The 13,005-nt window shown below is 37.2% G+C and overlaps 1 protein-coding gene across 1 annotated transcript; it reads left to right on the forward strand.

The window, feature by feature from the left end:
- The first annotated feature begins 1,212 nt into the window (after positions 1 to 1,212).
- Positions 1,213 to 3,729, forward strand: LOC111902356 (probable UDP-arabinopyranose mutase 2). Its single transcript, XM_023898202.3, has 4 exons — positions 1,213 to 1,661; positions 2,354 to 2,604; positions 2,849 to 3,017; positions 3,229 to 3,729. The coding sequence occupies exons 1-4, from the start codon at positions 1,341 to 1,343 to the stop codon at positions 3,556 to 3,558; spliced, it is 1,071 nt and encodes a 356-aa protein (XP_023753970.1). The 5' UTR covers positions 1,213 to 1,340; the 3' UTR covers positions 3,559 to 3,729.
- Positions 3,730 to 13,005: the final 9,276 nt, after the last annotated feature.

Genomic DNA, 13,005 nt, shown 5'->3' on the forward strand with positions numbered 1-13,005 from the left:
CCCGAACACGACACGATTGCCAGACCTATTCGTCTCTCTCCCAATCGGTCTGTTATCCACTTCAAATTTTACCATCGCTTCATCCTCTTGTTCCGCAATCGGAGCTTACCAAAAAGATCAAAGAAAAAGAGTCGGATGGAAATTAGAGGTTACAAAGCAAGAATGTTGAAATATTAAAGGGGCGACTGATTTTACAACTGAGTGAATTAGGGATTTGAAACCCAAATCACAGCTAATCAAGGGACCGAGATTTGAGGATGACTGAAGATTTAGAAGATAAATTCCTGATTTTCCTATTGAAATATGAAAATTGAAGAGGAAAGTATTTAACTGGTAAATGAACAAATAAGGGCGAGAGAGATAATTTCGGGATTTCAGTTTGATAAAATGAGCGGAAAAATAAGCTAGGAGAGGGCTTAGAGAATGACACATGATAGAAAAGTACTTATTTATTATGATATATATATATATATATATATATATATATATATATATATATATATATATATATATATATATATATATATATATATATATATATATATATATATTAACTAGAAAACTTTTAATTTAATTTGATAAAAACTATCACATACTCAGTGGCGGATTTAGGGGGGTTCCGGGGTGGCACCGGCAACCCCTAAATTTTTCGGCCGCAGTGGAAAAATTTTCGAAATTCTTAAATTTTTTTATTTTTTCTACTATCGTGCAACCCCTAATCTTCCTGTGCAACCCCTACTATGAAATCCTGCGTCCGCCTGTACATACTTATTTTCTATATGCATGCCGAAAGACCTCCTTGGCCACCCATGTATTTAACATCTAGTTTATGTAATTTTGTTGATATATTGGTATATAACTAATAGAATATTAGAATCCTTATAATAATACTTTCATCACCTAGTTTATGTATTTTTTTGGAATGTTCGACTATAGCAAGAACTCCCGAATCTAAAACCGTTTGGCCTTTCAGTTTAGTTTCAACAAAGAATTCTTATGCATCATATTTAGTTTGTAATGCATGCTTTATTAGAATTAAAAAAAAAAAAAAAACAAAAATAACCGAACATTGCATACAACTTACATTATAATCGTACCCTTTTAGCAAAATGCAAATATAAAACAACGTGCATATCATAATGCCTAAGGTACAACTATTTGTCGACTACTTTTTTTTTTCTTCCAATTTTACTTGTTGAATCGCCCCTACATTTTCTCCTTCATAAAAAAGTCCAAAGTCCAAACACAAATCTTCCTCTACTTATACCCTTCTTCCTCTACGTTTCTTCCCACAAACAACCCTTCATCGATCTCATCTTCGTCTTTCTCTATCAACGAGAATGGCTTCCTCTGTAACCCCCACCCCCTTGTTGAAAGATGAACTCGATATTGTTATACCCACAATCAGAAACCTCGATTTCCTCGAGATGTGGAGGCCATTCTTCCAACCCTACCATTTGATTATCGTACAAGATGGTGATCCTTCAAAAGTCATCAAAGTACCTGAAGGTTTCGATTATGAACTCTACAATCGTAATGACATCAACAGAATTCTGGGACCTAAGGCTTCTTGCATATCCTTCAAAGATTCTGCTTGTCGTTGCTTTGGTTATATGGTCTCCAAGAAGAAGTATATCTTCACCATTGACGATGATTGCTTTGTAAGTCACATTTTGTCCCCCATTTTCGTTATATTGCTTTCATGTTCTTGATGTGTTTTAGTTTTAAATTTCTTATTGCGTAAAGTTCAATTTCTATGTTTAAATTTGATCAATTTCGGGAATTTAACTAGTTTTAGGGTTTAAGATCGAAATAAATTCCACAAGATCCAGTTTTTTGTGTTTCGATTCGTTCAATTTTGTGTTTAAATTTGAACGAAAATTGAAAATTGTTTGATTATATCTGGGCTCGATAGAATTTTGGGCGATCTAGGGTTTTAAGAAAGTCTTTTAGGGTTTTGACCGCAGATCTGCTTTTTTCTGTTTCAAATTTTGCTTTATATGCAATCAATTGTGTTTTTGACGTCCCGATTGATTGAGAAACCCCTGATTATGCCATGATTTCCATGTTAAGTAACAGTTGTGATGGATCTTTATTTGTACTAAATTGGAACTTTGCTCTTTTCACTAGCGATTTTGTCCGTTCCTAAGTTTGATCTATGTTCTTAGCTATGTATGCATTTATTTGTATGTACATATGTAATGCCATGGTGGATCATCTCGTATAGTGTTAGAAAAATGCATGATGCTTACAACATATAAAAAGGGTATTTTAGACATTTGATTTTTTGACGTTATTGAGCTACAACGAAATGTTAGTAATATACATTGTTTTGTTGATGTTGATTCAATAGGTTGCTAAAGATCCATCCGGAAATGACATCAATGCCCTTGAACAACACATCAAGAACCTATTATCTCCATCAACTCCATTTTTCTTCAACACCCTCTACGATCCATACAGGGAAGGTGCCGATTTCGTCCGTGGATATCCATTTAGTCTTCGCGAGGGGGTCTCAACCGCCGTTTCTCACGGCCTCTGGCTCAACATACCGGATTATGATGCCCCCACTCAACTCGTCAAGCCTCGTGAAAGGAACACTAGGTGTGTGACCGTGTCCCTTTTTGTCTTTTTTCCACAATCTCGGATCTGTTCCATAAAATAGGTCATCCACTTTGGGCCCTACATCCTGCAGGGCCATTTCTGGATGACCTCTTGGAACAGACCGACCATCCATGGGCTAGACTTTATATCCAGTCTAGCCCATTGGTAGACAGTCTTAGTCTTTTAGTATTTTTCAGTAACAATATTTTTTAAAGTCTAATCCTTTGTGGTTACATTTTAATAGATTTGTGGACGCGGTTATGACCATACCAAAGGGAACCCTCTTCCCGATGTGCGGAATGAATCTTGCTTTTGACCGTGAGCTGATCGGTCCGGCAATGTACTTCGGTCTCATGGGTGACGGTCAGCCAATCGGGCGCTACGACGACATGTGGGCTGGTTGGTGCATCAAGGTAAATAAAATGATGTTTCAATTTTTTTTTTTTAAATGGTAAGTTTCAAAAAAGCTCTTAACCTTTATGTTTTTTCTTGTCAAAAAGACTGTAAAAGGCTGAAAATATAAGGGGACGTTTCTGAAAATTTTCCTTTTTAGTAAACCTGTTTTTTCTGTATTTAGTCGTTCTTTCTGTATTAAGTAAAAAAGTATTTGGTGAACCTGTATAGGTGATCTGCGACCACCTAGGGTTAGGTGTGAAGACAGGGTTACCATACATATGGCACAGTAAGGCTAGCAACCCGTTTGTGAACTTGAAGAAGGAATACAAAGGAATCTACTGGCAAGAGGAGTTGATCCCATTTTTCCAAGCTGCCACCCTGCCAAAAGAATGCACAACAGTTCAGAGTTGCTACAAGGAGCTTTCAAAACAGGTGAAGGCTAAACTCGGGAAGATTGATGACTATTTCAACAAGTTAGCTGATGCCATGCTCACATGGATTGAAGCATGGGATGAGCTCAACCCTTCTACTTCTCAGAAGCTTTCTAATGGGAAATAGACCAATTTCAAGTTTAGTTTAAGTGTTTAACTACTATTGATTTTTCACTTATACAAGATATTATTATGAGTTTTTTTTTTCTTTTTTCTTTTTTGCGGTATGGATTATTATTGATTATGGAGGATGTTAGGTTTGTTTCCCTCTTTTATAACATAGTGTTTTTTATTGTTATTGATTTGCATTATTGATTAAGATTTTTGATTGAAACATTTCAAGAGGCCATCGTGCTTTTCACTTTTCAAAGAACTTGGTCAAAGATCTTAAAAAATTCCTTTTATCATTTGGAAAGTGATCGATTTAATGATATTAGACCAAACAACGTGTATTTTGGGTGGTTGAACAAGCATACCAAGTTGTCACTAACCTTTAGAACCGAACCCACAGACAATATGACTTTTTTACAAATTCTGAACTAATGTATGAGTAAAAGCATTTTTCTCCACGTGGTCCAACATATTTTCATTTTCCACATTGCGAAGACCCTCTTCTATAGAAGTTAACTTTTTCCCCTTTACTTGATCCAACATATTTTCTTTTTCTCCAACTCAGCTCCACTATAAAAGGATGACATCTCAAATTTTTCTGAAAACTTAAGAATTGTGTTGAAGGGCTTTGAAATTGACATAAAATAAATGTGAAGACTTCTTAGAACCCATTTCAAAAGAGTGGTTCTACCTTCAATGGGTAAACTCATTACTCATGGATAAATTGACTTTCTAACTGTAAAGTTTATTCTTGAATTCCACACGAGTCATGTTATATCCAGCGGGCAAACGAAGGAAGTTGAATATGAATTTAAATAGGGAGACAACCTACAAAAGATGCAAGATGTTTCACTTGTTCATATAAAGCCCAAACTCCTGAAACGATTCTTTTTTAAAATTATTTTTCAAAAATGACGCTAGGTAAAAGCAACGCAACACACAGAAAATCTTTATAGCGTTTTGTTGGGATCACTCGCCAAGAAAAATAAATGAGAAAAGCTAACCCATTTTTAAGTTAAAATAAATATTTGCAAAAGAACCTTAAACTTTTTCTAGGTTGATTAGTTGTGCATTCGCCAAGAAAGAGTATTTGTGCTACAAGTTTTATGAGGGGTGGAAACATTTTCACTTAAAACCAATTTCTTTTTCATTCTTCCATCCTCGTCGATGAAATAAACCCATTAAACTATTTTATTTACTTCTTTCAACAACCTCACTTTAAGGATTGATTGGTCCGTTTAGGATTTCTGCCTAAGTTGGCAAGGTTGCTTATTGATTGGACCTACCGGACGAGCTCAATCAGATTCACAACACCTTTTATGTATCTCAGCTTCGTAAGTGTGTTGTTGATGAGGCCATAGTCATTTCCTTAGATGATATTCAGGTTAATGAGAGTCTGAATTATGTGGAGAAGCCCATTACGGTTCTGGACAGAAAAACTAAAGCCTTTTGGAACAAAGAAGTGAAGTTAGTAAAGGTGCAATGGTAGCATCGAAGAGGCTCCGAATGGACCTGGGAGCCGGAGGACGAGATGAGAAAACATTATCCTGACATTTTTGCATCAACAGACTTCGAGGATGAAATCTAGTTCAAGTGGGGGAGATTTGTAATGCTTGGTTTAGGTATAAATTATTCTTTAAATTTTGAAATTTTTGTTGGAACTCGACGAGTTGGGGAGATCCAACTCGTCGTGTTGAGAAGGATTGTGGTCGTGGGTTTTAATGACCCAGCTCGGTGAGTCGGGGTGTCCCAACTCGACGAGTTGGCGGCTGGGATGAAACCCTAAATTTAGGGTGTTGCACCCTATTTAAAGAACTTTAACCTCATTGGCTAGCCTACTTACCAGAAACCCTAGATTCGTGTATCTCCTTGCAAGTTTGAGTGTGTGAGTTTGTGGTGAGCCTGGAAACTTGATTTTGGTGATTTCTTGGAAGGAGCTTTGAAATTGAAAGTGCCTAGCTTGGAAGGAGGACTTTAGTGATGGGTTTTGAGCATTCTAACACTTCCTAAGTGTACATGCAACCCTAATAAACCTTGGATCTATGTTTGTCTAAGATACATGCAAATAATTATTTTTCCAAGGCTTATATCCTAACTAGCATGGCATGGGGAACTTGAATCAAATAAAGCTAGTAGAAATACTTACCTTGTAGTTGTAGTTGATTGCTTGGAGTTTTTGAGCCTAGCACCAATAGTGTGGATGCCTCAAATGAAAGTCACAAATCACCACAAACTTGGAACTTTGAGAGAATAGTCACCACTTCTCTTGAAATCGGCCCTCACCTCAACAAGTGTCAACTAGTATGATTTCAAGAACCAAAGCCTCCTTTATATAGTGTGGTGGATTAGGGTTACATCCATGTAAACCCTAATACCCATGTCTCTTCATTTCCATGAGATCCATGGGTTAAAGCTCCATGGAGTATCCATGGACTTTTCCATGCAAGCCTAGCCCATTCCAAATAAGCATAGGCCCACACTATATAAATATAGAAGCCCATATTTAATTAGTAATATCTTTGATCACTAAATTAATCCTAGATTAATTATAGATCACTACTAATTAAATAATATGATCTTATATTAATATATTAGAACTTATAATATATTAATAAATCATAACTTGTACTATTCTCAAATATTATCCATAAATTGTTCGGGTGAAGTGCAACCCAAATGGACCATGCCGGGTCGGGTCAAGTACATACCAAATATAGTTATGGGCTTAGACACTATATCCAACAATCTCCCACTTGGATAAGTCTAATAACTATAGTTGCAAGTATGACTTCAGGAACCGATCAGCAATCGTAGCTCTTTAAACTCTGTTGAACTAGAACGCGCCATTTAGATAAGTGATCATATAATCCTCTGTTCTAGATATCAGCCGGACAAATACATGGAACATTGTCTTGCTTATTGTCCAGCATTTGTTTCCCGATTTCCGATTTGTTTGACATAGAACTCAACTGAACACATCAATTTAGTTCTGACCGGGCCCGGTACATAGGTCAAAACAAAATCATCGAGGGGCCTAGATATCAGCTTCTAATCCAAGAAGGAATAGATAAACTTCGACTCATATGTTTGTTCTACCACTCATTGAATTACATACAAAGGCACGTTTTATAACATCGAGTTACCAATGCGTTTTCGTACAATCAATGCATAACCAACTCGTAAGTAACAAATCATATCTCTAGGTTTGAAGACTTATATGATATTACCGTCTCACGATCACTCGAGATAAAATTCCATGAAGTGATTCCAGTGAGCGTGGGTTGAGTCCAATGCTCAGAACTTATGAGCACTCATGATTGTTGTAGCCATGTCCAACACCTTAGACCTCTGCAACCAATCATGACAGTCTTGATTCATACCTACTTCCGACATATGACCGACTGTGGAGGTTTGAATAATATGATATACCAAACATAATTATTCTGGAAGTCAAAACATGCAAAAGAAATATAGTAAAAGATCGACAAGAGATAACAACACTTTACTCATAAATAAAACACCTTTTATTCATCATCAAATGTCAATTACACTTTACAAATTTCATAATTTATCTAACTACTAAAACTTATATCATCCTTTAGTCCTATGCACCGAGCATGCTGGAGATGCTTAACCCTACTCAGTCCCTTCGTGAGGGGATCTGCTGGGTTCTCATCCGATGATACCCTCTTCGCCACGAGGAGTCCTTCTTCGATTCGATGTCTGATAAAATGGTATTTTTTTGTCGATGTGTCTGGATCTCCCGTGATCCCTTGGTTCCTTGGCTAAGGCAACCGCACTATTGCTGTCACAGAAAATCTCCATTGGCTCTTTTATAGCTGGTACAACTCCAAGGTCTCCGATGAAGTTCTTTAGCCATATCGCCTCCTTTGCTGCCTCGCTTGCTGCTATATACTCTGATTCACAAGTGGAATCAGCCACTGTCTCCTGCTTGGAACTCTTCCAAGAGATTGCTCCTCCGTTTAGGGTAAAGACCCAGCCTGACTGAGAGCTTTGAAATTGAAAGTGCCTAGCTTGGAAGGAGGACTTTAGTGATGGGTTTTGAGCATTCTAACACTTCCTAAGTGTACATGCAACCCTAATAAACCTTGGATCTATGTTTGTCTAAGATACATGCAAATAATTATTTTTCTAAGGCTTATGTCCTAACTAGCATGGCATGAGGAACTTGAATCAAATAAAGCTAGTAGAAACACTTACCTTGTAGTTGTAGTTGATTGCTTGGAGTTTTTGAGCCTAGCACCAATAGTGTGGATGCCTCAAATGAAAGTCACAAATCACCACAAACTTGGAACTTTGAGAGAATAGTCACCACTTCTCTTGAAATCGGCCCTCACCTCAACAAGTGTCAACTAGTATGATTTCAAGAACCAAAGCCTCCTTTATATAGTGTGGTGGATTAGGGTTACATCCATGTAAACCCTAATACCCATGTCTCTTCATTTCCATGAGATCCATGGGTTAAAGCTCCATGGAGTATCCATGGACTTTTCCATGCAAGCCTAGCCCATTCCAAATAAGCATAGGCCCACACTATATAAATATAGAAGCCCATATTTAATTAGTAATATCTTTGATCACTAAATTAATCCTAGATTAATTATAGATCACTACTAATTAAATAATATGATCTTATATTAATATATTAGAACTTATAATATATTAATAAATCATAACTTGTACTATTCTCAAATATTATCCATAAATTGTTCGGGTGAAGTGCAACCCAAATGGACCATGCCGGGTTGGGTCAAGTACATACCAAATATAGTTATGGGCTTAGACACTATATCCAACATTTAGATCCTGAAACTCTTCATCAAAAGCAACCTTTTTGAGGTATAAAGTCGGCACCTTGCATTATTATCATTTACATCTCTTTGTTTGAAGTTTTAGCATGATTTTGGGATTTTGGTTGGGGTGTCCATGATGTTGAAGGTTCCAGGGGTTATTATGTTAGGTCCGACCCCTTCATGACTTCTCTTGGCTTAAAGTTGCAAACTTTATTTGTTTCTAGGTCCCATTCATGCAATAAGTCCCTCATTAAGACTTTATTAATCTCTAGAGTGTATTTTTAGCTTGCATGGTGACTTTCCAACCTTTGGACTCCAAAACTATGTTTTGGGACTATGTTGTGAGAGTTTAAGGGCTTAATGGGTTAAGACTCACTCTAATGAGCCTAGGGTTTGAGTTTGGCTCTTTATGGATGGTTCTTAAGGGTAAAGTTGGAAACTTTACCCTTTTAGACATCATTTTGGAAGAGATTTGAGATTGGGACTCCCTGGATTCGATGGAAGTAGCTTAATGCATAAAGATGTTGGATTTCTAGCAAACTCGGCGAGTTTATTAGTGAACTTGACGAGTTGATAGGATTTTTCCCGACCCGTGTAGTTAGTGGAGAAATCGACGAGTTGAAGGGCAACTCGGCGAGTTAAGTCAACTCAGGTCATTGAATTTCACTTTTGACTTTAGTCTTTGACCAAGTTTGACCTATAAAGGTTTTGGGGCATTTGAGTTGTATTTAAGGGGTTTTTATTTTAGGGTTTGTGTAAATCTGATATTCGGAGTTCAGACCTAGCCGACTATCGTGTAGTATTGAGGTGAGTCTCCTTACCATATCAATGGGTCAAAGGCACCAAGGTCGGCCCATGTTATTTAGCTAAAGTGGTTATTTGCGAATGTACTATCAATGTGTTATGTATGTACATGAAGACCATGTGGGTTTCCCATGGCAGTTAGTTAAGACCATGTGGGGGTTCCCAAGGCAGTTAGTCAAGGCCATGTGGGGGTTCTCATGGCAGTTAATTAGGACCATGTGGGGGTTCCCATGACACCCTGAGTAAGACCATGGAGGGTTTCCATGGCATCCTTATATGTTTGTATGCATGACTTATGTGTTTTTATATGGGATATGTTATGGAGAACTCACTAAGCATTAGCTTACAGTTTATTGATTGTTTTAGGTACTTCTGGATCAAAGGGTAACGGCCCGACATGATGGTGCAACACGCATTCTCCAATATTTAGTTATGGACACTCTGATCTTTTGAATCATTAATCGATGTAATGGATTTTTGAGAAGTAAATTAAGATTGGAATTTATAATTAAGGGACGTGGGTTTTAATATTTAAATGAAAATTTTTATTTGAAAATTTGGGTTGTTACATGTTGGTATCAGAGCCTTGGTTTGAGGGATTTGGGCACACTCTCGGGTGTGTCAGAACTCAAACTGAGGAAATGATAAAATTGTTTTCAATGAAGAAATCAAAAGTTAAAATTTATTGAAATCGATTTCTTTGTAAGAAAAGGGGGGAGAGAGCAATGCACATAATTGGCCGAGCTCAAGTAAGTGTTTTCCCCAACATGTTAGCCATGCTATAGTTATATTTGGAAATTGATAATTGAATGGATCTTGCTATGTGTATGCTTTCAAAGTTGTATATGTTTAGGATCGCACAGTCCTAGAATGATGAATATGCATTATTCATGCTCCTTGTTTGGCTGTGGTTTAGGATAGGAGCTTTATTTAACAGTCTATGTGATTTTCTTTGTATATAACTTGCATGCATAGGGCAGCCTATAATTAGAGTTTATGCGGTATTCTGTGGGTTATGTTATTGTTTTGGGTGAATTAGAGGTATCAAGTATAGCCTTAGGGAATGTATAAGTAGGTGTGGAAGGTAGTATTGGGCCTGTACTACTGAAAGCACATGACATGTACCCGAACCAATGTTGGACTTACAAGATCTAAGGAGACCGGTGAGGGGTATCCCCTTCAAATTCCTTATAATTTTGTCAAGTGGTATTTTCAGTTGAGGATGGTGATGATCACTCAAGGTTCAGGATCAGGATCAAGTTCGGGTTCAGGATCCGGTGCAGAGCCCATTGATGAGAGGTTGCGCGATCTATCACAACTGAGGTTACATGTGGCATCCTTGGCGCTACCCTGATGATCTTTGGTACCGTCAAGGAGGGTATCATGGAGATCATGGAGGAGCAGCTCAGGTCTTTTCGAGTCGAGATTGCTGTAGGCTCAGCTTCTTGGAGCTCAAGATGTGAGAGGAGGCTGCTCACGACGTGAGATCAGCTCTAGTGACTTTTCATGTTTGAGTTGGCTGAGTTGAGTTAAGATGAGTTGGAATCGTAATGAGTAAGCTCTCACGATGTGACCAAGGGTTGGTCATGACATGAAGCTAGATAACTGACATTCTGGGCTATTAACTTTGACTTTGACCATTAACTTTTGACCTGGGTTGACTTTTGGTCAAGATAGCTAGTTTTAGTGTGTAGTCTAAGGTTGGAACCTGTATGACATGATAGGAGCGTTGTAGCAGCGGTTGAAAGGCTTTTAGCTGTCATTTAGCTTATTCATGATTCAGGTGAGTCTCCTTACTGTACCCGTGGGTCGAAGGCACCAATGTCAACCCACAAGGATCTGTTATATGCTAGATGTCCTTGTGACTCGTGCATGGTATGTTGGGCTAGGCCCATTATATGACAAAATGGGCCTGTTTTTATGTTGGGTTGGGCCCATGAATTAGGAAGTGCTAGCCCAATGTATGTTATGTTGGATGCTAGCTATCTTTGTGACTCTTGCATTGTATGTTGGGCTAGACCCATTGGTTAGGAAGGGATAGGACCATTATACCAAGTGAGGGCTAGGCCAATGGTATGTGGTATTTTAGGGAGCTCACTAAGCTTTGTGCTTACGGTCTCTATGGTTATGGTTTCAGGTACTTCCAGTTCGAAAGGAAAGGACCAGGGTTAATTGCAGTGCAGCCATCCATGTTTCTACACTTTATGATTTTAGGAATTATACTCTGATAATTATTCTACTTTGACGTACTTCTAAATGGTTGATAAGAATAAATGATGTTTTGTGTTGAATTAAAAATGATTTTTTTTACCTTATGATTTTTGGAATGTTTCAAGTTGGTATTAGAACCTTGGTTTGAGGGATTCGGGCACACACTCGAGTGTGTCTGAACTCAAACTCAGGATTTATAAAATCTTTTAAAAGAAAATGATTTCTAAAAAGATTTTTTATAAAGAAAAATGGGTGTGATGCGTGTAATCAACCGAGCTCAAGTAAGTGATTTCCAAAATACCCATACATGTTGCTATGTTATATAATATGAATGTTTACATGCTAGGATAAGTCGGGGATACTTTCATCAATTGCATGATAGATTGGCTTGGTACATGATGCCTCATAGCTTAGAAGGAATTGGATGCTATGATTGATTTGGAATATGTATTGATAGAACTTATTGCTAAGCGTATGCTTTAAAAATTATATACGATTAGGATCATATAGCCCCATAATGACTGATTTAGCCTTATTTCCCCGTTCCTTTTTTGGTTGGGGTCGTAGGGTATAGTCTTTTATTCGACAGTCTATCTGATCCTGTATTGTGTATAATTTTCATTCATAAGGCAATGGGCAGTCAGAGTGGAAGTTCCTAGCATGGGTTGTAGTAAGTGATTTTGGGGTGTCCTTTGTCTGTTCTGTATCTTGGAGCGTTACTGCATGAATGCTGCTTTCTTTGTGCTTTGTAGAACTCTTAGTGATGTGATTTAACTATTAAGTGAATATGATACGTCAAATGCTATAAATCTTAAATAATCTCAGAGTGACAAATTTGGCCCTATTGCACAAATTGTGTTTGAGTCTAATCGTTGTAGGGTTGAGTCTTTTACTCGAAGAATTATCTAAGCTTTGTTGCATGTGATTGTATTCATGAAGTATTTAGCTAACATTAGTGGGAGTTTTTCAGCAAATAATGGCAGGGTGAGGATGAGGAACCTATGAGAGCCTAGGAAGTGCTTTAGAGGGTTTGGTTGTGCTATTTAGCATTCATGTGTGTGAAACTAACTAGTTTTATCCTACTTTTTTTAAATATAAATTAGACACACAAAAGGCAGTGTACCTGTCAATTAGTGGTATAGTTTAAGCAAGCAGGGTATCGAACACAAGGAACGGAAATTATAAGACTAACTACTAGGATTATCTAAATAAAAACAAATAATAAAAGGAGGGTTTTCTCTAGTTTTGCAAGACTAGAAACTTAAATACTCAACTAACACTTAAAGAAAACAATTAACAACTAAGCAAATAAAATTCAACTAAGTTCAATGATAAAGAGGACTTCTGTTTAGGTTTGAATCATTTGATCCTATGGTTGATTTTATAGTTAATGCAATGGATTAATTTTTTTCTTTGGCTACCGATTAAGGTGATTAGGTTCACGTTCGCTATTACTAATCCTTAGAAAATAGATTAATTCAAGCAGTGGCCATTTGTCTAAATTAATGAATTTCCTAGTTTATTGGTTCGGGTTAAGTAAGACTTGTAATGGTTAATTAAATTGATCGTTCAATTAACCTCTTGTTGATGGTTCGTCACACAAGTTCACACATTAATTTATCTATTTTCTAGTT

The sequence above is a fragment of the Lactuca sativa genome, chromosome 5, assembly GCF_002870075.4.
Source record: "Lactuca sativa cultivar Salinas chromosome 5, Lsat_Salinas_v11, whole genome shotgun sequence".
In the NCBI taxonomy this organism is placed as follows: Eukaryota; Viridiplantae; Streptophyta; class Magnoliopsida; order Asterales; family Asteraceae; genus Lactuca; species Lactuca sativa.